At 44.8% G+C, this 22,081-nt stretch overlaps 1 protein-coding gene across 12 annotated transcripts in view; it reads left to right on the top strand.

Annotated features, from left to right (window-relative positions):
* The window catches only part of LOC110521464 (transducin-like enhancer protein 4), an 86,606-nt gene that overhangs the window by 48,712 nt on the left and 15,813 nt on the right, over positions 1 to 22,081 (top strand). For 2 of the 12 annotated variants that reach the window (XM_036968873.2, XM_036968876.2), the window contains 15 exons: positions 3,705 to 3,767; positions 6,779 to 6,853; positions 7,585 to 7,762; positions 8,301 to 8,317; positions 9,944 to 10,081; positions 11,501 to 11,554; positions 17,376 to 17,546; positions 17,665 to 17,806; positions 18,151 to 18,302; positions 18,721 to 18,809; positions 19,463 to 19,712; positions 19,802 to 20,049; positions 20,349 to 20,496; positions 20,769 to 20,919; positions 21,038 to 21,114. In XM_036968873.2, coding sequence (XP_036824768.2) covers positions 3,705 to 3,767; positions 6,779 to 6,853; positions 7,585 to 7,762; positions 8,301 to 8,317; positions 9,944 to 10,081; positions 11,501 to 11,554; positions 17,376 to 17,546; positions 17,665 to 17,806; positions 18,151 to 18,302; positions 18,721 to 18,809; positions 19,463 to 19,712; positions 19,802 to 20,049; positions 20,349 to 20,496; positions 20,769 to 20,919; positions 21,038 to 21,114 — 1,953 coding nt within the window. The remainder of the gene's footprint in view (positions 1 to 3,704; positions 3,768 to 6,778; positions 6,854 to 7,584; positions 7,763 to 8,300; positions 8,318 to 9,943; positions 10,082 to 11,500; positions 11,555 to 17,375; positions 17,547 to 17,664; positions 17,807 to 18,150; positions 18,303 to 18,720; positions 18,810 to 19,462; positions 19,713 to 19,801; positions 20,050 to 20,348; positions 20,497 to 20,768; positions 20,920 to 21,037; positions 21,115 to 22,081) is intronic. The other 10 variants (XM_036968874.2, XM_090231390.1, XM_090231392.1 and 7 more) reach the window with 8 other exon arrangements.

Genomic DNA, 22,081 nt, shown 5'->3' with positions numbered 1-22,081 from the left:
GAGGCGGAGAAAAACTGTGAGCCGCCAGAGCCGCCACCGCGGACAGACGCCCACCCAGACCCTCCCCTATAGGTTCAGGTTTTGCGGCCGGAGTCAGCACCTTTGGGGGGGGGGGGGGGGGGGGGGGGTACTGTCACGTTCTGATCTTTATTTCCTTTGTTTTGTCTTTATTTAGTATGGTCAGGGCGTGAGTTGGGGTGGGCAGTCTATGTGTGTTTTTCTATGTTGGGGTTTTGAGTTCAGCCTAGTATGGTTCTCAATCAGAGGCAGGTGTCGTTAGTTGTCTCTGATTGAGAATCATACTTAGGTAGCCTGGGTTTCACTTTTGAGGTGTGGGTGTTTGTTTTCCGTGTTTGTGTTTGTTGCCACACGGTACTATTTCGGTTTCGTTCGTTTCACGTTTATTGTTTTGTAGTGTTCAGTTTATGTCTTTAAATAAACGTTATGGACACTTACCACGCTGCGCATTGGTCCTCCGATCCTTCTCGCTACTCCTCCTCAAAATAAGATGCTTGTTGACACATAGTTTGGATGATATTATTGAATAACAACATGTATGTGTAATGCGTAATGCGAGCGGTGTGGTCAGCATGTTATGCACTCTTTTGGCAGAGAAAGTCCATGTTATTGCTGACAACTGGCCTAAGCTGGAGAAAGAGAGGGAGAGTGAAAGGGATGAAGGAGAAGAAGCCGTGCTGATCTCTGTTTGTAGCAGGCTGCCAAGACTTTTGTCTGACAGATCCAGGATCAGTTGCAGTCATGGTTGTGTTGTTGGCTCGTCAACAACTAAATTATTAGTTTCTCTGTCTAAATAAAATAAAATAACATTTTATTCTTCACATGTTTGTAAACAACAGGTGTGGACTAACAGTGAAATGCTTACATACAGGCCCTTCCCAACAATGCAGATAGAAAGAAAATAGAGAAGTAATAGAAAAGTAAAACAAGTCATAATAAAAGTCATAATAAATACACAATGAGTAATGATAACTTGGCTATGTACAAGGGGCACCAGTACTGAGTTGATGTGCAGGGGTAAGAGGTAATTGAGGTAGATACAGTTTGTACACATAACTAAGAATTAAGTAACATATAGTAAACAGTAGCAGCAGCGTATGTGATTAGTAAAAAAAATAAGTTTGTGCAAAAGGGTCAATGCAGATATTCCGAGTAGATATTGGTTAACTATTTAACTAACTATTTAGCAGCCGTATGGCTTGGGGGTAGAAGCCTTCCCAGAAGAGTGGGGGCTGTTATAGCAACAGAGGGGGAACTCTCTTATTAATGCCCATGATCTTGGAATGAGATGTTCGACGAGCAGGTGTCCACATACCTTTTGTCATGTTGTGTATATTTAAAACCAAATACTTTTATATTTCTACTCAAGTAGTATTTTACTGGGTGACATTTACTTGAGTAATTTTCAATGAAAGTACTTTTACTCAAGTATGATAATTGGGTACTTTTTCCACTATGGAGTCCACGATCAGCTTCTTTGTCTTGCTGACGTTGAGGGAGTGGTTGTTTTCCTGGCACCACACTGCCAGGTTACCTTGGCGTTCTTGGGCACAGGGACTATGGTGGTCTGCTTGAAACATGTAGGTATTACAGACTGGATCAGGGAGAGGTTGAAAATGTCAGTGAAGGCACTTGGCTGCTGGTCAGCGCATACTCTGAGTACGTGCCCTGGTAATCAGTCTCACCCTGCGTCCTTGTGAATGTTAACCTGTTTAAAGGTCTTACTCACATCGGCCACGGAGAGAGTGATCACACAGTCGTCCGGAACAGCTGGTGCTCTCACGCATGGTTCAGTGTTGCTTGCCTCGAAGCGGGCATTGAAGGCATTTAGCTCTTCTGGTAGGCTTGCGTCACTGGGCAGCTCGCGGCTGGGTTTCCCTCTGTAGTCCGTGATAGTTTGCAAGCCCTGCCACATTCGACGAGTGTCAGAGCCGATGTAGTAGGATCTGATCTTAGTCCTGTATTGACAGTTTGCCTGTTCGATGGTTCGACATAGAGCTTGGCAGGATTTCTTATTACCACCCGTGTTAGTGTCCAGCTCTTTGAAAGTAACAGCTCTAGCCTTTAGCCTGTAACCCATGGTTTCTGGTTGGGATATGTACGTACGGTCACATGACGCATGACGGAACATATTCCAGTCTGTGCTAGCGAAACAGTACTGTAGTTTAGCATCCGCTTCATACCACTTCCGTATTGAGTGCATCACTGGTACTTCCTGTTTGAGTTTTTGCGTGTAAGCAGGAATCAGGAGGATAGAGTTATGGTCAGATTTGACCAATGGAGAATGAGGGAGAGCTTTGTATGCGTCTCTGTCTGTGTCTAGCTACATGTATTACTGTTGCACAGCATCAATACAGTTTATTGTAGACACAGTCCAGTGAAAATAAACCCCCTCTGTCTCAAGGCCAATAGGAGAGTCCCTGTTCCCTGTTCCCTCTTCCCTTTCTCTCTTCTGACTATTTCACGTCCTCTCTCTCCCTTTCACCACACACACACACACACACACACACACACACACACACACACACACACACACACACACTATATAATTAGCTAGGTCTTCTCTACCCTTTGAACAGAGCGATGTATCTATCAGAGAGCTGTGTTGTATAATTTGGCCTGTATTGAGATGGGACAGGCTGGCAGTGTGTGTGTATAAATAAGCTCCTGTCAGTCAGTGAAGAGGGGGTGTCAGGACTTCCTGTGTCCTCTAATCTCGTTTGTCTCCCTTTGTGTGTCAGAAACATGTGTTAGATTGGAGGGATGGAGGACACACAAATAGACAACCATCACGGAGGGAGGCAGGCAGGGATGCAGGCAGGGGAGGGAGGATAGAGAGAGATGAAGGAAGGAAAAGGATGAATAGGGTAATAATGGCTCAGTGGGAAAGCTGTTAAAGAGGGTGAGAACGCCTGAGTGAAGAAGAGAACATAATGAGTCTCAGGGCAGAAATAGGTGAGGCATGTAGTGTGTGTGTGCATAGACGTGTGTGTGCATGCTCATTTGTACATTTTCCTTTGTACCATATGTTGTGTGTGTTGCCACATTAGTGCTTTTCTGTGTGTGTGTGTGCGTGCATGCGTGTGTATATGTGTGTGTATGTAGAATAGACAACAATTCAATGTCCTCGACTCCTCACGTCTAGAGAGAGAATTTTCAATGGGCCAAGGCGAGCTAGAGAAAATGGATGAAAGAATGGCATTGAATGCAGTGAGGAAAGGGAGAGACCTGCATGAGAAACTGGAGTCTAATAACATAGCTGGCCTTTCAAAGCTTCTCTCTTCCACTTTCTCTCTTCCGGTCTCATGCTCTTTCTCTATTATTTTTCTCTCTCATTCACTTGTGGTAGGCTGGGTTTGAAACCAGGTCACCTGCATGCCACATGACTGTTAGTCCGCTGATCTAAAGCCAAGGTATGAGCTTGAGGAGCTCAGTTGTTACCGAACTACCTCCATCACGTTTACTAACCGGATTTGCCTCAATGAAATGATCTAACTTTGATAACTGCATGAGATGGTATGGACAAAGTGTCTGTACTTTCATTGATGTATGTGTTTGTTGCTCCTGCTGCTTCCCCGAAGAAAATTACCCTGATGGCCCAAGGGGCATGAATAATGTTGTGCTATATTACCTTGTATGAAACATAAGATGAGACTGAAGTGTGTGTGTGTGTGTGTGTGTTGCAGGCGGAGATTGTGAAGCGTCTCAGTGCCATCTGTGCTCAGATCATCCCCTTCCTATCTCAGGAGGTAAGAATCACTGACACACACACACACACACACACACACACACACACCTGGCTGCACTGGCTTTATAATACATTGTTTGTTTTTGTGTGTGTGTCCGGTGACAAGTGTGTGTCCACTGAAGGGAAGGTCACAGAGCTGGCGACTGTTTTACATTGATCAATACTGCCTCTGTGTGTGTATGCTCACTTGTGTGTGTGTTTACGCAGTATGTGTGTGTGTGTGTACATTTGAATGAGTAAATAAGTGTAGGTTTGGGTCGTTTGAGTGTGTAGTCCTGCTGCGTACGTTTGTGTGGGTATGTGACTTTTTTTCCATGTGGGTGTCTGGTAGCTCAATCAGTGCATACATTAGTACTGCATGTGCATACAGTATGTTTTCTTCAGCGAGTGTTTGTTGTGATATTTGTATTATGTGAACAGTATGTGACAAACGGTGTGTTTGTGAATGAGATTACAAAACGTATGTCAGGTACAATATAAGTATGTGGACACCTCCTCGTCGAACATCTCATTCCAAATTCATGGGTATTAATATTGAGTTGGTTCCCCCTTTGCTGCTATAACAGCCTCCACTCCTCTGGGAAGGCTTTCCACTAGATGTTGGAACATTGCTGCAGGGACTTGCTTCCATTCAGCCACAAGAGCATTAGTGAGGTCAGGCACTGAAGTTGGGCGTTTAGGCCTGGCTCATTGTCGGTGTTCCAATTCAGCCCAAAGGTGGTCGATGGGGTTGAGGTCAGGGCTCTGTGCGGGCCAGTCAAGTCCTTCCACACCGATCTCGACAAACCATTTCTGTATGGATCTCGCTTTGTGCACAGGGGCATTGTCATGCTGAAACAGGAGAGGGCCTTCCCCAAACTTTTGCCACAAAGTTGGAAGCACAGAATCGTCTAGAATGTCATTGTATGCTGTACCATTAAGATTTCCCCTCACTGGAACTAAGGGGCCTAGCTAAAACATGAAAAACAGCCCCAGATCATTATTCCTCCTCCACCAAACTTTACAGTTGGCACCATGCATTTGGGCAGGTAGCGTTCTCCTGGCAATCGCCAAACCCAGATTTGTCTGTCGGACTGCCAGATGGTGAAGGGTGATTCATCACTCCAGAGAACGCGTTTCCACTGCTCCAGAGTCCAATGGTGGTGAGCTTTACACCACTTCAGCCGACGCTTGGCATTGTGCATGGTGATCTTAGGCTTGTGTGCGGCTGCTCGGCCATGGAAACCCATTTCATGAAGCTACCGACTAACAGTTCTTGTGCTGACGTTGCTTCAGGACATACGATTTTTATGCGCTAGGTTGGTTCAGCACTCGGCGGTCCCGTTCGGTGAGCTTGTGAGGCCTACCACTTCGCGGCTGAGCCGTTGTTGCTCCTAGAAGTTTCCACTTCACAATAACCGCACTTACAGTTGACCAGGGCAGCTCTAGTAGGGCAGAAATTTGACAAACTGACTTGTTGGAAAGGTGGCATCCTATGATGGTGCCACGTTGAAAGTCACTGAGCTCTTCAATAAGGCCATTCTACTACCACCAATGTTTGTCTATGGAGATTGCATGGCTGTGTGTTCAATTTTATACACCTGTCAGCCACGGGTGTTGCTGAAATTTCCAAATCCACTAATTTGAAGGGGTGTCCACATACTATTGTTTATACAGTGGCTTGCGAAAGTATTAACCCACCTTGACATTTTTCCTATTTTGTTGCCTTTACAACCTAGATTTACACAACATGCCTACCACTTTGAAGATACAAATTATGTTTTATTGTGAAACAAACAAGAAGTAAGACAAAAAAAATTAACTTGAGCGAGCACAAGTATTCACTCCCCCAAAGTCAATACTTTGTAGAGCAACCTCTTGCAGCAATTACAGCTGCAAGCCTCTTGGGGTAAGTCTCTATAAGCTTGGACACATCTAGCCACTGGGATTTTTGCCCATTCTTCAAGGCAAAACTGCTCAAGCTTCTTCAAGTTGAATGGGTTCTACTGGTGTACAGCAATCTTTAAGTCATACCACAGATTCTCAATTGGGTTGAGGTCTGTGCTTTGACTAGGCCATTCCAAGACATTTAAATGTTTCCCCTTAAACCACTCGAGTGTTGCTTTAGCAGTATTCTTAGGGTCATTGTCCTACTGGAAGGTGAACCTCCATCCCAGTCTCAAATCTCTGGTTTCCCTCAAGAATGTCTCTGTATTTAGCGCCATCCATTCCTTAAATTTTGACCAGTTTCCCATTCCCTGCTGATGGAAAAACATCCCCACAGCATGTTGCTGCCACCACCATGCTTCACTGTGGGGATGGAGATCTCGGGGTGATGAGAGGTCTCGGGATGATGAGAGGTGTTGGATTTGTGCCAGACATAGCGTTTTCCTTGATGGCCAAACAGCTCAATTTTAGTCTCATCTAACCAGAGTACCTTCTTCCATATGTTTGGGGAGTCTCCCACATGCCTTTTGGTGAACACCAAACATGTTTGCCTATTTCTTTCTGCAATGGCTTTTTTTCTGGACACTCTTAGGTAAAGCCCAGCTCTGTGGAGTGTATGGCTTAAAGTGGTCCTATGGACAGATACTCCAATCTCCGCTGTGGAGATCTTCGCAGCTCCTTCTGGGTTATCTTTGGTCTCTTTGTTGCCTCTCTGATTAATGCCCTCCTTGCCTGGTCTGTGAATTTTGGTGGGAGATCCTCTCTTGGCAGGTTTGTTGTGGTGTGGTATTTTGAAACAAGTTATTTTTTTCACTTCACCAATTTGGACTATTTTGTGTATGTCCATTACATGAAATCCAAATAAAAATATATTTTGATTACAGGTTGTAATGCAACAAAATAGGAAAAATGCCAAGGGGATGAATACTTTTTCAAGGCACTGTATATAGTGTATGTCTATGTGTTATGAGAAGCACACAGCGGGATAAATAACCTGTGTGTGTGTGTGTGTGTGTGTGTGTGTGTGTGTGTGTGTGTGTGTGTGTGTGTGTGTGTGTGTGTGTGTGTGTGTGTGTGTGTGTGTAGCATCAACAGCAGGTGGTCCAGGCAGTGGAGAGGGCCAAACAGGTCACTATGGCCGAACTCAACGCCATCATTGGGGTGAGTCACCTCTGGTCACCATGACAACCCTCACACCCCCAACAGCGACACTATCAACACACACACACACAAAGACACAGTCTACAGGGGCATGCACACCTCTCTCTCTGCAGTGTTTAAAGTGCCGGGGTGTAAGTAGAGTGTAATGTGATCAGAGCTCCGACAAGCTCTCACTGTAACACACACACACACACACACACACACACACACACACACACACACACACACACACACACACACACACACACACACACACACACACACACACACACACACTAAAATAAGCTGTAATAAGACCCAAGGAAAATAGCCTCTCTTTATCTGTCTGTACCCCCCCTCCTCTCCTCTCCCTCCACATCCCATATATTTTTCCCCCCTTTGTTTTGTTCTCTCCTTCTGCCCCACTCTTTCTCTTTCTCTCTCTTCCTGTTGCGCTATCTTTTCTCTATTCCTCCTTCTCCCGATCTATCTCCCTCCTCCTGTCCTCCCTCTCTTTCTACCTGTGTTATCTCTCTCCCTCCCTGTGTCCTCTCTCTCTCTCTCTCTCTCTCTCTCTCTCTCTCTCTCTCTCTCTCTTGCTCTCCCTGTCCCCTCTTGCTCTCCCTGTCCCCTCTCTCTCTCTCGCTCGCTCTCTCTCGCTCGCTCTCTCTCTCTCTCTCTCTCTCTCTCTCTCTCTCTCTCTCTCTCCCCCTGTCCTCCTTCTCCCCCTGCCCTGTCTCCCTGGTGTACAGCAGCAGCAGCTCCAGCATCTGTCTCACCACACCCCAGGCATTCCCCTGACTCCCCACCCATCAGGCCTCTCTCTGGGGGGAGGTTCAGGTCTGCTTGCCCTTACTGGAGCCATGGGGGTCTCAGCCCACCTGGCCTCCAAGGATGAACGCAACCACCTGGACCCTGAGCACCTAAGAGGTACTACTCACTGACTGACCTCCACGTGAAGGACACTGGTGAAGAACTGTTGTACTGAAATGTGTCAGCTTTTGATACAAAATAACCACTTGGTTGAACTTTTGTTGAACTCAAAGGGTGGCGGAATATTTTGAGGAACAGTGCTCATTAAACATTGAACAACTAACAAATGGCATTATGTTGCCTGCAAGGCTGTATTGATGGAGGGTGACTAGATGTTAAACTTGTAGGAACCTGGTGCAGAAAAAGAATGAGAGAGAGACTGAGCAGACAGATGAGTGCTGAATGAATGAACGGGAAGACAGAAAGCATTGTGTCTCTGAGGAGTGGAGACCGAGACGGAGAGGGCAGCACTGCAAATTGGAAACATGTACAATACAAAGCTTGTGTTTTTATTGCACTGGGACAGGCCTTTTTCAGGTTGACCTTGGCATGCTGTGGGGCTGTTGTTATTATTATATATGCTGACGTCAATCCCCTCTACCCCTTCCCCCTCTACCCCTCTACTGCTCCTTCCCTCTTTCTGTTCCCTTCACAGAGGCTGCGCCAAGCAGGGTAAGTAACCCCAACGTGTGTGTCCGTTCGCGTGTGTGACTGTGAGACCCTCTTTAAAGAGGACCTCTAAAAGGGTCTGTTTTGTTGGAGAGTTTCCATTAATATAACCAGCACCTAGGTTAGCATAGCTAGTACAACAGTAGAACAGTTATGTTGTTCCTTAACTCAGGCCCAATGGTAGGTTTGCAAAGAGAGGGTTTTTATGTAAAGTATCACAAGACATATAGCGGCCATTTTGAGTACTTCAAATTATCACAGGTGTCTGTAATTATCTCTGGCCCTCTCTCCGGCCTATATGAAATAATTAAATAACTAATGACAAAGCTGTTAAAAATGATCCTAAATGTAAACCATCAACTTAGTGAATACCATTAGTGTTTGATATGAGGGTTTCAGCTTGAATATTTTATACACACTTATTTATTTCACTATGTTAATATGTCTTTGTTGTCGATGTTTTGGCATCAAACTGGTGGCAGTTATGAAAAAAAGACAGTAGTTGGATGAGTTGTAATGTTAATTGAAAATAATGGCATTGTTGATTAGATGCTTAATTCATTAATTAGCCAATTTTTCTCTTGAACCATATGGTTTATATATTAGAAACTCATGGACAATATGGACACAGATATAAAAAATGAAAACTATATACATGAATATATCATTTTTATTCAAATATTTTTATTTAGAATATAAATTATCAAGGGGCCTCCAGAGTGACTTCACAAAATAGATGGCATCATGAGGGAGCAAAAGTATGTGGATATATTATATCAACATCTTAAGGCATCAATCAGGAAGTTAAAGTTTGGTCGCAGTGCTAGCTGTGCCACTAGAGATCCTAGTTCGAGTCCGAGCTCTGTCACAGCCGGCCGTGACCGGGAGACCCATGGGGCGGCGCACAATTGTCCCAGCATCGTCTGAGTTAGGGGAGGGTTTGGCCAGCAGGGATGTTCTTGTCCCATCGTGCTCTACCGACTCCTGTGGCATAGCTAAATGATACATATGACCATCTTAAAACAATTCCATGTCAGCTTATTAACCCCCCCCAAATATGGATGGCGGAAGGGAGGGAGGAAGGAGAGATGCATATCAATTGCTATTTGTTAAGTTGTGCTTATGTGATTTTTTTTTTAAATGGAGAGGAAGAAAGAAAAAGCAAGGGGAAGAAAGAGAAAGCAAGGGAAAGAGCGGGAGAGAAGAGAGGGAGGGACAGGTGGAGGAGAAGACTGGGAGTTTGTTGAGAAAACTGTGGTTCTTTGTGTTCTGGTCTCGTCCGTCCAACCAGCTTCCTGTCTGTGTCCTCCACAGTTCAAAAGAACAGAACGTTCCATAGGAGTCAACCGATGAAAGAGAATAGAGTTAGCCCACATAGACCCCAGAAATAATACTCCACTTTGATGTTTTATTCCTCTGTTATGGTGATCACACCATGCTCTTTCTAGTATAAATAGCCAGAAAATTGGCTTCTTGTAAAATGATCAGAGTCATATTTGAGAGTCATATGAGCTTTTCCGTGTCAGGGAGAAAGTTAATACACTTTTAATGTGTTGTTTGATTGCATTTTCTGTATGACTTACCTGTTGTGTGTCAGCTCTTTTTTATTTGATATGTGTGTGTGTGCAGAGTAAGTCTGTGTCGTCGACAGACAGCCAGCAAGTGGAGGAGCGCCAGGGCCCGTCGGGGGGGTACTCCTCCTCCCAGGGAGGGGGCGACGCTAAGAGGAGGCGCTGTGATGACAAGGAGCCCCTCCCACCTCACTACGTATGTATGCCATTTAATTAAACCTGCACTGCAGTATTAACACTGGATCAGCCCCAAGTCTCTGACATCACAGGTCAACCAGAGGTCACAGTCATTCTGCTAGTCAAATATGTGTTTAGCTTGGAAGGCATGTAATGGCCAAAATAGATTACCCTAGTGAACATGATCTCTCTCTCTGTGGAGTGAGTATTCTGATTGACATAGCTCCTCTATGAGAACTGCCTTAAATATCACATCAGTGTAGCTTCTCGTGAAGGGAGATGTTGTGTTTTTAAAACAGGCTGGACAGGGAGCTCTGTTGATCATCCGCCTCTCTGTACTACATGATGTAATGGTTGTTTTTCTCCCAGCTCCGGTCTGTCTATGTCCAGGATGTTTTTCTCCTAGCTCCGGTCTGTCTACATCCAGGATGTTTTTCTCCTAGCTCCAATCTGTCTACATCCAGGATGTTTTTCTCCTAGCTCTGGTCTGTCTACATCCAGGATGTTTTTCTCCTAGCTCCAATCTGTCTACATCCAGGATGTTTTTCTCCTAGCTCCGGTCTGTCTACATCCAGGTTGTTTTTCTCCTAGCTCCGGTCTGTCTACGTCCAGGATGTTTTTCTCCTAGCTCCGGTCTGTCTACATCCAGGATGTTTTTCTCCTAGCTCCAGTCTGTCTACATCCAGGATGTTTTTCTCCTAGCTCCAGTCTGTCTACATCCAGGATGTTTTTCTCCTAGCTCCAGTCTGTCTACATCCAGGATGTTTTTCTCCTAGCTCCAGTCTATCTACATCCAGGATGTTTTTCTCCTAGCTCCAGTCTGTCTACATCCAGGATGTTTTTCTTCTAGCTCCAGTCTGTCTACATCCAGGATGTTTTTCTCCTAGCTCCAGTCTGTCTACATCCAGGATGTTTTTCTCCTAGCTCCAGTCTGTCTATGTCCAGGATGTTTTTCTCCTAGCCCCATTCTGTCTACATCCAGGATGTTTTTCTCCCAGCTCTGGTCTGTCTTCGTACAATATGTTTTTTTGTCCTAGCTCTGGTCTGTCTATGTTTAGGAATAGGTCTCCTCTCCAACATGGCCCTGATCTGGCTCAATATAATTAGGGGGTGATGCCACTCCACTGTGATGTCAATAGGAATATCAGGCCACGATCACATCAACGCACTGTTGCCATGGTGATTAAGTGCCATCGCTGTCACCACTATTCCCAGAGAGAGAGGGGGAGAAGAAGAGAGGAAGGGAGAGAGAGGAATAAAGTAGTAATATGGCCAAACAGACAGAGAAAGGGAGGGAGGGGTGGGCATATCTGTGTATGCGTGTAGTGTGTGTGTTAGTCTGTGTGTACGGCTGACAGAGGGAAGGTGTGAAGGGTGGGCAATGTTGTTTACGTGAGAGAGAGTGTGCACCTGACATTCTCTCCTCTGTGTCTCTTAGGACAGTGATGGGGACAAGAGTGAGGATAACCTGGTGGTTGATGTCTCTAATGAAGTAAGAATAACCAAGTCATAGGTAGACACAGATCTTGGATGAGCTTACCCTCTCCCAATTCTAACCAAACCCGTTAGAGGGAAAAGGCTAAACTGGCCTTAGATCAGCACCTACTACATGCAACGTCATCTGACCCCATGTAACTGCTAATGGAAAACGATTCAAATGTTTAAGATACAAGTGCATCAGGCCTCCCGAGTGGCGTGGTGGTCTAAGGCACTGCATCTCAGTGCTAGCTGTGCCACTATCCTGGTTCGAGATCCTGGTTCGAGTCCAGGCTCTGTCACAGCCGGCCGCGACCGGGAGACCCATGGGGCGGCGCACAATTGGCCCAGCGTCGTCCGGGATAGGGGAGGGTTTGGCCAGCACGATGTCCCATCGTGCTCTAGCGACTCCTGTGCCGGGTCAGGCGCATGCACGCTGACATGGTCACCAGGTGTACGGTGTTTCCTCTGGTGTGACTGGCTTCCGGGTTAAGCGGGCATTGTTTCAAGAAGCAGTGCTGCTTGGATGGATTGTGAGGACAAACGGCTTTCAACCTTCGCCTCTCCCGAGTCCGTATGGGAGTTGCAGCTCTTTCCAAAGTCAAGACAGAACTTAATTGATTGATAAGACCGAGAGCAGAATTTGCTATCCATCGAGTTCGACTCAACCATTACTTCCATTGTAATCTTCACCGTCATTTACCAACAAGCTATGCAGGAATGATCAATTAGCTGATATAGCAACTATTGAATTACTATCAGAACCCAAATGAATCAAAGATTATCCCGCTTCTATAAAGAATTATACACCTCTGATTGTAAATCCACACAATGTCAGACTAAGGCCTTTCTAAAATAATTAAGAACTCCTCTTCTCTCAACAGAGGAAGCCGACCCAAATCTCTCTCAATGAACTCAAAAGGACATTGGGTAGAATGAATAAAGGAAAATTGCCTGTACGGGATTCCCCCTTAAGGTCTATTTAAAATGTGGGAATCAATTTGGTCCACTATTGCTTGAAATGATTAACACAGACGTTCACAAAGGTTCATTTGGGAGATGTGAATACACCACTATTTTAGCTTTAAAAAATAAAAAAAAGGTAAGGATGCTACCCCGTGTTCTCACTATCGCTCCCTATCTTGATAAACACAGATATCAAACCGTTTTCCAAAATGTTGTCCCGTCTTGAGACTTCCTTACCCAAAGTGGGTTTGTTAAAAAACGTTTATTCTCAGATAACCTCCGTCGAATATTACATCTCTTAAATGCTTCATCAGAACCTTGGGCTGTTTTATCTCCTGTTGCAGAAAATGCTTTTTGATAGACTAGAATGGTCATGTCTCTGGTCTGTCTTCGAACAAATGGGAATTGGCCTCCAATTTCATTAATATGATTAAAACACTAAATATGCCAATCCCTCAGCCGTAGATATTATAGGCAATATCTGCTCTGATCATTCAAAATCACAATAAGCAACAGACAAGGTGATCTGATTTCTCCTTTGTTATTTGTTTACCAATTTCCCTGATCACTTCATCTCATTATACGTGGACAATATTTTACTATATCTAGGTATTGTATCTCAATCACTCCCAAATGCATTGAAGATCATCGATAAATTCAGCTTCATCTCAAGTTATTAAATTAATCGACCCAAATCTGCCTTACTTCCTCTCAAGACACAGATGGAGGACTCCATCTCTGCTTTTGGAATCCCAATAATTTCCCATTTTAAATATTTGGGTGTAATAGATTTTCTTCCTTATATAAAACCATTGCTAGAAACTTAAACAGAATGTTCAAATCAATTCAATCCGACCTCAGTAGATGGACTAACATCCATGTTGCTTTAACCAGCAGAATATGTATTGTCAAAATGAAAAATGGCCATGGCTGGATTTTTGTAATTCAATTCTTCCCATGTCTCCCCTTCTGGCTTTTGGGATAAAATCCATAGTGGGATTTAAAAAATGAATAAGGCAATGTAAGTGATCCCAGATTAAATTAAGAGGGAAAGAAGTAGGAGGACTATCTGTACCAAAGTTGAAATTGTATTTCCAGGCACTAGCATTTTGCCCCATCCTAAATTAGTTTAGACTTTATTCTTATGTTCCCTGACTCAGTATATAGAGAAAAATGGTGTCTCCTATTGCCTTGGAAGAGGTGGTCTTCACTGGTATACCTCTTAACCCTTCTCCTACAATTTCCGTGGCTCTGCGGAAATCAAATAACATAAAACAAAAATCCCCATCAAAATCCGTCTGTTGGTCCTACTATTGCTCACACAATCTCTATTTTGCGTGACATTTTAAAACAATGTAACTTGATATCAAAATGGCATGCCCATACTCCAATATTTCACAATAATACCTTGCAATATGGAGGGCGGCCTTTTGCATCGACCCAATGGTTCAAATGTGTAATCCGTACCCTTGTTGATATCATGGATAGTAATGGTTTGAAAACATTCCAAGATTGAAATACACATAAACATTAACAGGAAACTTCTTTTTTCTATATTTACAACTTAGGTCAGCAATGCTGTCCTATGGAGTCCCTTGGGAAACCCAAATACCAAACCATCCAATTATGTGAAATATAAATAAATTATCTGGGCTCCCAAAAGGACTGATGTCTATAAACAACTTTTGGAAAGCTCATATTCTGGGCAAGCCATTAAAAAGTATGGGTTAGATCTAAGTGAATCTGAACAACCCTTTATTGGAACAGAATATGGAAACGTGACCATGGCATCCAGTAATCTGAACCATCAATTTATAAACTTTAAGTTGGTTCACAGAATGTATATACCAAGGAAATATTTTACGAAGAAATTGGCACCAACTCCCAACTCACTGTTCACTGTGTCCCCTAAATCAGGTAGGCACTGCAGTTAAATGCTTCTGGGACAAAGTTACAAAGTTCCTTTCAAAGTACATTAATGTAAATATTCAATGCTTTGCATGTACAGTGCATTTGGAAAGGATTCAGACCTCTTCATTTTTTCCACATGTTCTTATGTTACAGCCTTATTCTAAAATTGATTAAATTGTTATTTCTCCTCATCAGTCTACACAAAATACACCATAATGACAAAGAAAAAAGCACATTTGACTTGTCCCAAAGTCACTCCTGTGTTGTCTTGGCTGTGTGCTTAGGGTCATTGTTCTGTTGAAAGGTGAACCTTCACCCAATTCTGAGGTCCTGAGCGCTCTGGAGTAGGTTTTCATCAAGGATCTCTCTGTACTTTGCTCCGTTCATCTGACTAGTGTCCCATTCTCTGTCGCTGAAAAACATCCCCACAGCATGATGCTGCCACCACCATACTTTAACGTAGGGATGGTGCCAGGTTTCCTCCAGACGTGACACTTGTCATTCAGGCCAAAGAGTTCAATCTTGGTTTCATCAGACCAGAGAATCTTGTTTCTCATGGTCTGAGAGTCCTTTAGGTGCCTTTTGGCAAACTCAAAGCGGGCTGTCATATGCCTTTAACTGAGGAGTGGCTTCCATCTGGCCACTCTACCATAAAGGCCTGATTGGTGGAGTGCTGCAGAGATGGTTGTCCTTCTGGAAGGTTATCCCATCTCCATAGAGGAACTCTGGAGCTCTGTCAGAGTGACCAAGTGCCTTCTCCCCCGAATGCTCAGTTTGGCCAGACAGCCAGCTCTAGAAAGAGTCTTGGTGGTTCCAAACTTCTTCCATTTAAGAATGATGGAAGCCACTGTGTTCTTGGGAACCTTCAAGGCTGCAGAAATGTTTTGGTACCCTTCCCGAGATCTTTACCTCGACACAATCCTGTCTCGGCGCTCTACGGACAATTCCTTTGACCTCATTGCTTGGTTTTTGCTCGGACATGCACTGTCAACTGTGGGACCTTATATAGACAGATGTGTGCCTTTCTAAATCATGTCCAATCAATTGAATTTACCACAGGTGGACTCCATTCAAGTTGTAGAAACATCTCAAGGATGATCAATGGAAACAGGATGCACCTGGGCTCAATTGAGTCTCATAGCAAAGGGTCTAAATACTTATGTAAATAAGGTATTTATTTTTCATACATTTGCAAACATTTCTAAAAAGCTGTTTTTGCTTTGTCATTATGGGGTATTGTGTGTAGATGAATGAGGAAAACAATGAATTGAATCCCTTTCAGAAGAAGGCTGTAACGTAACAAAATGTGGAAAAAGGGGATGGGGTCTGAATACTTTCCGAATGCACTGTACTATGTTACTTAACGATGATAGTTTCTTGAATCTCCTAATTAATCAGAGACAATTACTGCTGGCAGGCAGCACTGCTGCAAAACAGATGTTGGCTATTAGACGGAAATCACCTCACTCTCTCAATTCAACAGTGGATACAGTTACCACTAGAAGTTCAATCATTAGAATTATCCACAGCGAGATGTTGGGCGTGGAGACTCATTTTTGTTTTTATTTTCCTTTGCAAACAGGGTTTATTGTTACTTTTTTGATTCTATGATATGATCAAAATGATCAAAATGATCAAAATGATCAATACTATCAATTCTGTACCTTTTTTGGGATGTTTTTTTCTTTTTGAGCATTAGCCAACAGGAAAATGCAAACAGAGTATGAGATTGTATGAGTTTGTGTAGTGTACCTGTAGCCCTCCCCAAATAAAAAAATTATAAAATAAACATTTTGTCACAAAAAAATATTTTTTTTTCTATCTTCTGAAAAGACCGAATCTTTTGTGACAACTGATGCATCCTCTCTCCTTCAGTGTAAGTGAAAGTGTTGAGTCATTGATCAGTTTGCATGCTGTACAACCCCAGGCAGTATCAGTAGCCTAGTCAAACTGTGTACTGTGCCCAGCTTCGCGTGCTGACAAACGCGAAGTAGACTGCCTGTTCCTGCTCTTGCAAATCTGTGTGGCACCTTCAGCATTCAAATACTAAAATGGCTTGCGTGTTGTTAGGTTTTATTAGTTGAGTGACAACCTATATCATTGGCTAGGTTATTGACATCTATGCACTGCTACCGGAGACACAACTGTCATCTGGCTATAGCCTATCTGCTAAGTCTTACAATATAATTGATTGTTCAGGTTTACCATCAGCAATAGTTTTGGTAGTTTTGCTTTAAACAATCAGTGTATATGGTCATTTTTAAATGTAGAGGGTAAAATTGATAATTTCACAATGAGGACACCAATCACTCTGAATTATGAGGAGCTGCTGTTCTCTCCTTTCCTAGTGAGTAAAGTCTCTCCCTGTTGAACACAGCTCTGGAACACACACGCACAGACACCCCTCCTCTCATCAGATAGCAGCAGTGTGTTTCCTTTATTTATGCCCTCAGAATATTTTTAATTGTTTAAATAATTAATACAGTGTACCGAAATATATGTTTTATCCAAGCTTTCTGCATTTGGTACTGCGCAGCACAATGCACAAAAGCGGGAAAGTCTCTTGTGTGATTTTTGCATTTTGAACAATTTGAGAATTTGACAGATGTTCTTATTGAGTGTGTGAGAGGGGATGTCTCTGGTGATTGTTGTGGGACAGTCTGTGGATGTGTGTTCTGCTCAGACACAGCTACAGGAGATGTGCTGACTGCAGCACACTGGGAGAAGATGGGAATGGTTTTATTGGGGTGGCTGTGGCAGGGAGGTAGACAGTTTGCTGGGTTTGACTTAGAGTATTGTACAGGCCTCATACACACTTGTGCTTAAATCCATACGGACACTATAGTGATCTATAATGTCTATAATCTTACAGTTTTAGAGATTTTTGACAGCTAATGTGAAGCTATGGTCTTGTGTAGTTTTGGGGTGACCTGGAGTCCCTTATCGGTCTATGTACACAGGAACCCACATCTCCCGCGGGCAGCCCCCCTCACTCCCCCCACGGGAACGGTCTGGACCGGGTCCCCACCCTGAGGAAGGAGTTACCAGGGTCCCCCAGGAGCCCCGGAGAGGTCCCGTCCTCCCCCCTACCATGCAGCCCCACACCGGGCAAGGCCAAGGACCCAGCACAGGTATTATACATTCGTTGTCAAGCATTAACATTGTGCCCAACATCAACAAATGAGAGAACTATCCCTTACTTATCTGTATGAAGTTGTATCATGACTGTATCTCGTTACCTCTCTTTAGGTGGAGAAGTCTGGGTCTTCGTTGTCTAAGTCGAGCACCCCGTCCCCGTCTCACCATGAGGCTCTTACCCCCGGCCCCGCCGGCCCCAGTACGTCCTGCCTTCGCCTGGTCAGCAGGGCTGCCTCCTCCGCTGACCCCCTGGGTGAGTCACACACCTGTCTGTCTTGTCTGTCTTTCATACCTTCTGTCTGTGCCCCTGCTATTATACCCCTGCTATACCATCCTATTAATCTATTGTGATCATATAGCCATGTAATACCATAATTATACTTTTAATCTGCTCATAATACCATTATAACTCACCACTACTCCCTACTGTGATAATGTGCTCCTGTGGTACAGTTGATCAGCCAAAAGCAATGAAGACATGTTATAGTATAAGATATCACCAACACAACTCTCCGTAGACCCCATCTGTCTGACCTCTCTGGTCCTCAGTGACGTAAAATGTTCTCATCCACCCTATCTTCACCCCCCTCCCCCTAGCTCTCCGCAGTCCTCTGTCTGTGCCCCCCAGTTTGTACCCAGCTCAATTTGGGGGGGTGTCCCACGCAGGCGTCAATGGGGAGCTAGCCAGTCCCGGGGGCTTCTCGCCCCAGATCAGCGCTGCCACCAGCGCCTACACCCGCAGCCCCTTGGTGAGTTCTTTAGCACACCTCACTCACCTCTCTGTTTAAAACAGGTGTCCACAACTCCAGACCTCAAGGGCTGCATTGTCTATCGTCTTTGTCTCTTCCTGGCACTTAATTGATCAATTATGTCCCAAATTGGCCAGTTAGTGCACCCACCTGGTTGCCCGGGTGTGAATCAATTACTAATTATAAGGAAACAAATCAAGTCTAAACACTGTGGCCCTGAAGCATGAAAGATATGCATCACTGGTTTAAAACAAAACGTACAGCCTTATTCTGTTTTGACAATGTTTTCTGTGGTAGTAACTGGTTTGAAAGCCTATGTTGGTTGAATCTGATAAGATTAGGATTTACTGAGATTGAACTGTTACAACACCAGATTATTATTTTAGTAATCCTCCTCATGTCTTGGTCCTCCTCCTAGGCTCTCCAGGTGGCATATGAGTCTCGGCCCCACCTCAGAGCCCCAGGGCTGTCCTCCTCACTGCCTGGTGGATCCTCTGGGGGAAAACCGTATGTCGCTCCTCTCCTCCATCCAAACATAGAGAACTGTTGTTGTTGTTGTTTTAGCTGGGGCAAGCAGCAAGCTCTCCCAATTTAGATATAAAATTACACAACAACCTTGGCGTCGCTATGCTATTGATCGTAGGGCCGGGACGATACCAGTATCGCAATATTTTTTATGAAGCAAACCAAACTCTTTGGTCCTTTAAAAACCTGCTCTATGTAAAATATTGTGTGTTATAGCTTGGAAAATAAATAAATGTGACTTTTGATGACAACATATTGATGTTTGTTTCCATCATTAGGTCTGTTTCCTAAAGAAGTTCAATCCGCGTTGTGTTTTGTTCCCTTGCCCACGATACTAACGTTCTCAATACTGGTATTGTCCCGGCCCTAACTGATTGGCCATTGGAAATAGCACTCTTACTCTGGCCCCTGTAACACAATCTTCCCTTTTGCATTCTGCCAACGGCTATTGTGTAAAAACAATTAGCAAGGTTTGGGTGAATATTTCTCAATTGCCATTCCCATTGCAGTGTTGACAGTCTTCAATGCTTTTGCATGACTGTTTGTAATAATATACAGATTTCTATTTCAGTGGATGGCACTCGTTCCATTTTCTCCTACTTCCCTCCCTCTGTTTACCTCCTCTCTCTCACCAGTGCCTACTCTTTCCATGTAAGTGCGGATGGACAGATGCAGCCGGTGCCTTTCCCTCCAGACGCCCTGCTGGGCCCGGGCATCCCGCGGCACGCCCGGCAGATCCACACTCTGAACCATGGAGAGGTGGTGTGTGCCGTTACCATCAGCACCTCCACACGCCACGTCTACACCGGCGGCAAGGGGTGTGTCAAGGTGTGGGACATCAGCCAGCCTGGCAGCAAGAGTGCCATGGCCCAGCTCGACTGTCTGGTGAGTGGACACAAACTTTAAAAGGCTTAACCAATCATATTGATTGTTTTATCTGTTCAATACATATGTTCTCTCTTTCCACCAATCAGAACAGGGATAACTACATCCGCTCATGTAAGATTCTCCCTGATGGGCGGACACTCATCGTTGGAGGCGAGGCTAGCACACTGTCAATCTGGGACTTGGCCACACCCACTCCCCGCATCAAGGCGGAGTTGACGTCTTCTGCCCCGGCCTGCTACGCTCTGGCCATTTCCCCCGACAACAAGGTCTGCTTCTCCTGCTGCAGCGACGGAAACATTGTAGTCTGGGACCTGCACAACCAGACCCTGGTTAGGTAAGGAGAGGAGAGGAGAGGAGAAGGGGGTAAGGAGGAGAGGGGGATAAATAGGAAGTTAGGAGGGGTAGAGAGGGGGGGGGGGACATCAGGGTCTGGGACCTGCACAGCAGGGCAGCAGAAGAGAGGAGGGTAGAGGGGGAGGAGAGTGCATAAGAGTAGAGTGAGAGGGTAGGGCAGGAGAGTGTAGAGGAGGAGAGCAGGGTAGAGGGGAAGAGAGCAGGGCAGTGGGCTAGATGACTATGGATCACATCTGAATGGCTCTGGGTTGATGTTGATTGTATCTCTGTGCTCCCCAGGCAGTTCCAGGGCCACACTGACGGGGCCAGCTGTATTGACATCTCCAACGATGGGACCAAACTGTGGACGGGGGGGCTGGACAACACAGTACGCTGCTGGGACCTGAGAGAGGGACGACAGCTGCAGCAGCACGACTTCACCTCACAGGTACTGATGAAACACCTGAGACGTTGTGACTAGCTAACGCTAGGTATGACCAACTCAGGACTGTCTTTCTGAGAAGACTTCACCTTAATATGATAGTGTACCTATCAGCCTCTATTTCAGACCAGTCACTCTGCTCCTCTCTGTTGTATCATATCTCCATGATGATGCAGATGATAATCTTTGTCAGATGAGCTCCGTTCAGTCGTGTAATGAGCTTTCTCTCTCTCTCTCTCGTCTCTTTCCTCTCTCTCTCATCCTCTCCCTCCCTCCAGATCTTCTCTCTGGGCTACTGTCCTACAGGAGAGTGGCTGGCAGTGGGCATGGAGAGCAGTAATGTAGAAGTGCTGCATGTCTCCAAACCAGACAAGTACCAGCTGCACCTCCATGAGAGCTGTGTGCTCTCCCTCAAGTTTGCCTCCTGTGGTACGTACAAGCTCAGAACTCTGACTGACACTATCCTAACTTGCATAATTATGCTAATGAGATGTATAGTGGTTGGATACATCAGCTAACTCTGAAGTATAACGTGTGTGTGTTTCAGGCAAGTGGTTTGTGAGCACAGGGAAGGACAATCTGCTGAATGCATGGAGGACGCCATATGGAGCCAGTATTTTCCAGGTGAGAGAGAGAGAGGCAGGATAGCCCTCTGGCTAATACTCATATGGTATTGTACCGTCAGTGAACCCATCACTAACCCTATCCCACGACCAACACCAATCCATAGCCCAATCTTCTAATATTCTCCTGTTCCCATCAGTGTGTGTGTGAGTGAGAGCACTGGCATAGCACAACCCCCCGCAGCCCCTGGGGTGTTGGGGGCCCCCTGGTTTTCCATCAGCCCCATGGCAAAATGTGTAGAATTTCAGGAAATTAGCTATAAAACTGCAACATTTTCTCTCAGCTGCATGGCAAAATGTGTAGAATAGCATTAGATTAGCTTTAGAACAGCAACATTCACTCTCTGCCCCATGGCAAAAGGTATAGAATAGCATGAGATTAGCTATAGAACTGCAAATTCTCTCTCTGGCAAAATGAAATGTGTAGAATTGAAGGAAGTTAGCTTCTTCCCACTGAGAGTGAGGGTGGGACAGAGGTTGAAAGACAAGTTGTTTATCACAGATATGATTCAAGGTGACTTTCTGGGCTTTATCAGACAGAACAGACTGCATCACACACACACTTTAGGCTTTATCTATGCGGTATGTATGAGTGTGATGAGCTACAGGAAGACCATTTAAAGGGGAGGTATTGTGTTGTGTGTGGGAGGGAGGCAGTATGGCTGTCATTGCTGTTTGCTAGTCTAGTGCAGGGAGGGAGGAATCTGCAGCCTTGGCTGGTGTCTCCTTAGAGCTCTGATGAGCACAGATGCTATCTTTATTATCCAAATGCCCCTCAGTTCCCTCTACATGACGTCTCACAATCTCCCTCTCTATCTCTGTGTCTCTCTCACACTATGATACCCTTTTCAGACATATGGAATGTGGCACCTTGAAAGCACCTCGGCTACGGCATGTTTGTTTGTCTGTAAGGGTACAAATACAACAGCTTTTGAAATGCTGACACGGAACCTTCTCTGGAAATTCGA

The sequence above is a fragment of the Oncorhynchus mykiss genome, chromosome 4 (assembly GCF_057628025.1).
Source record: "Oncorhynchus mykiss isolate SJ-2025 chromosome 4, ASM5762802v1, whole genome shotgun sequence".
Taxonomy (NCBI): domain Eukaryota; kingdom Metazoa; phylum Chordata; class Actinopteri; order Salmoniformes; family Salmonidae; genus Oncorhynchus; species Oncorhynchus mykiss.
This window is presented reverse-complemented; position numbering and strand designations above follow the sequence as displayed.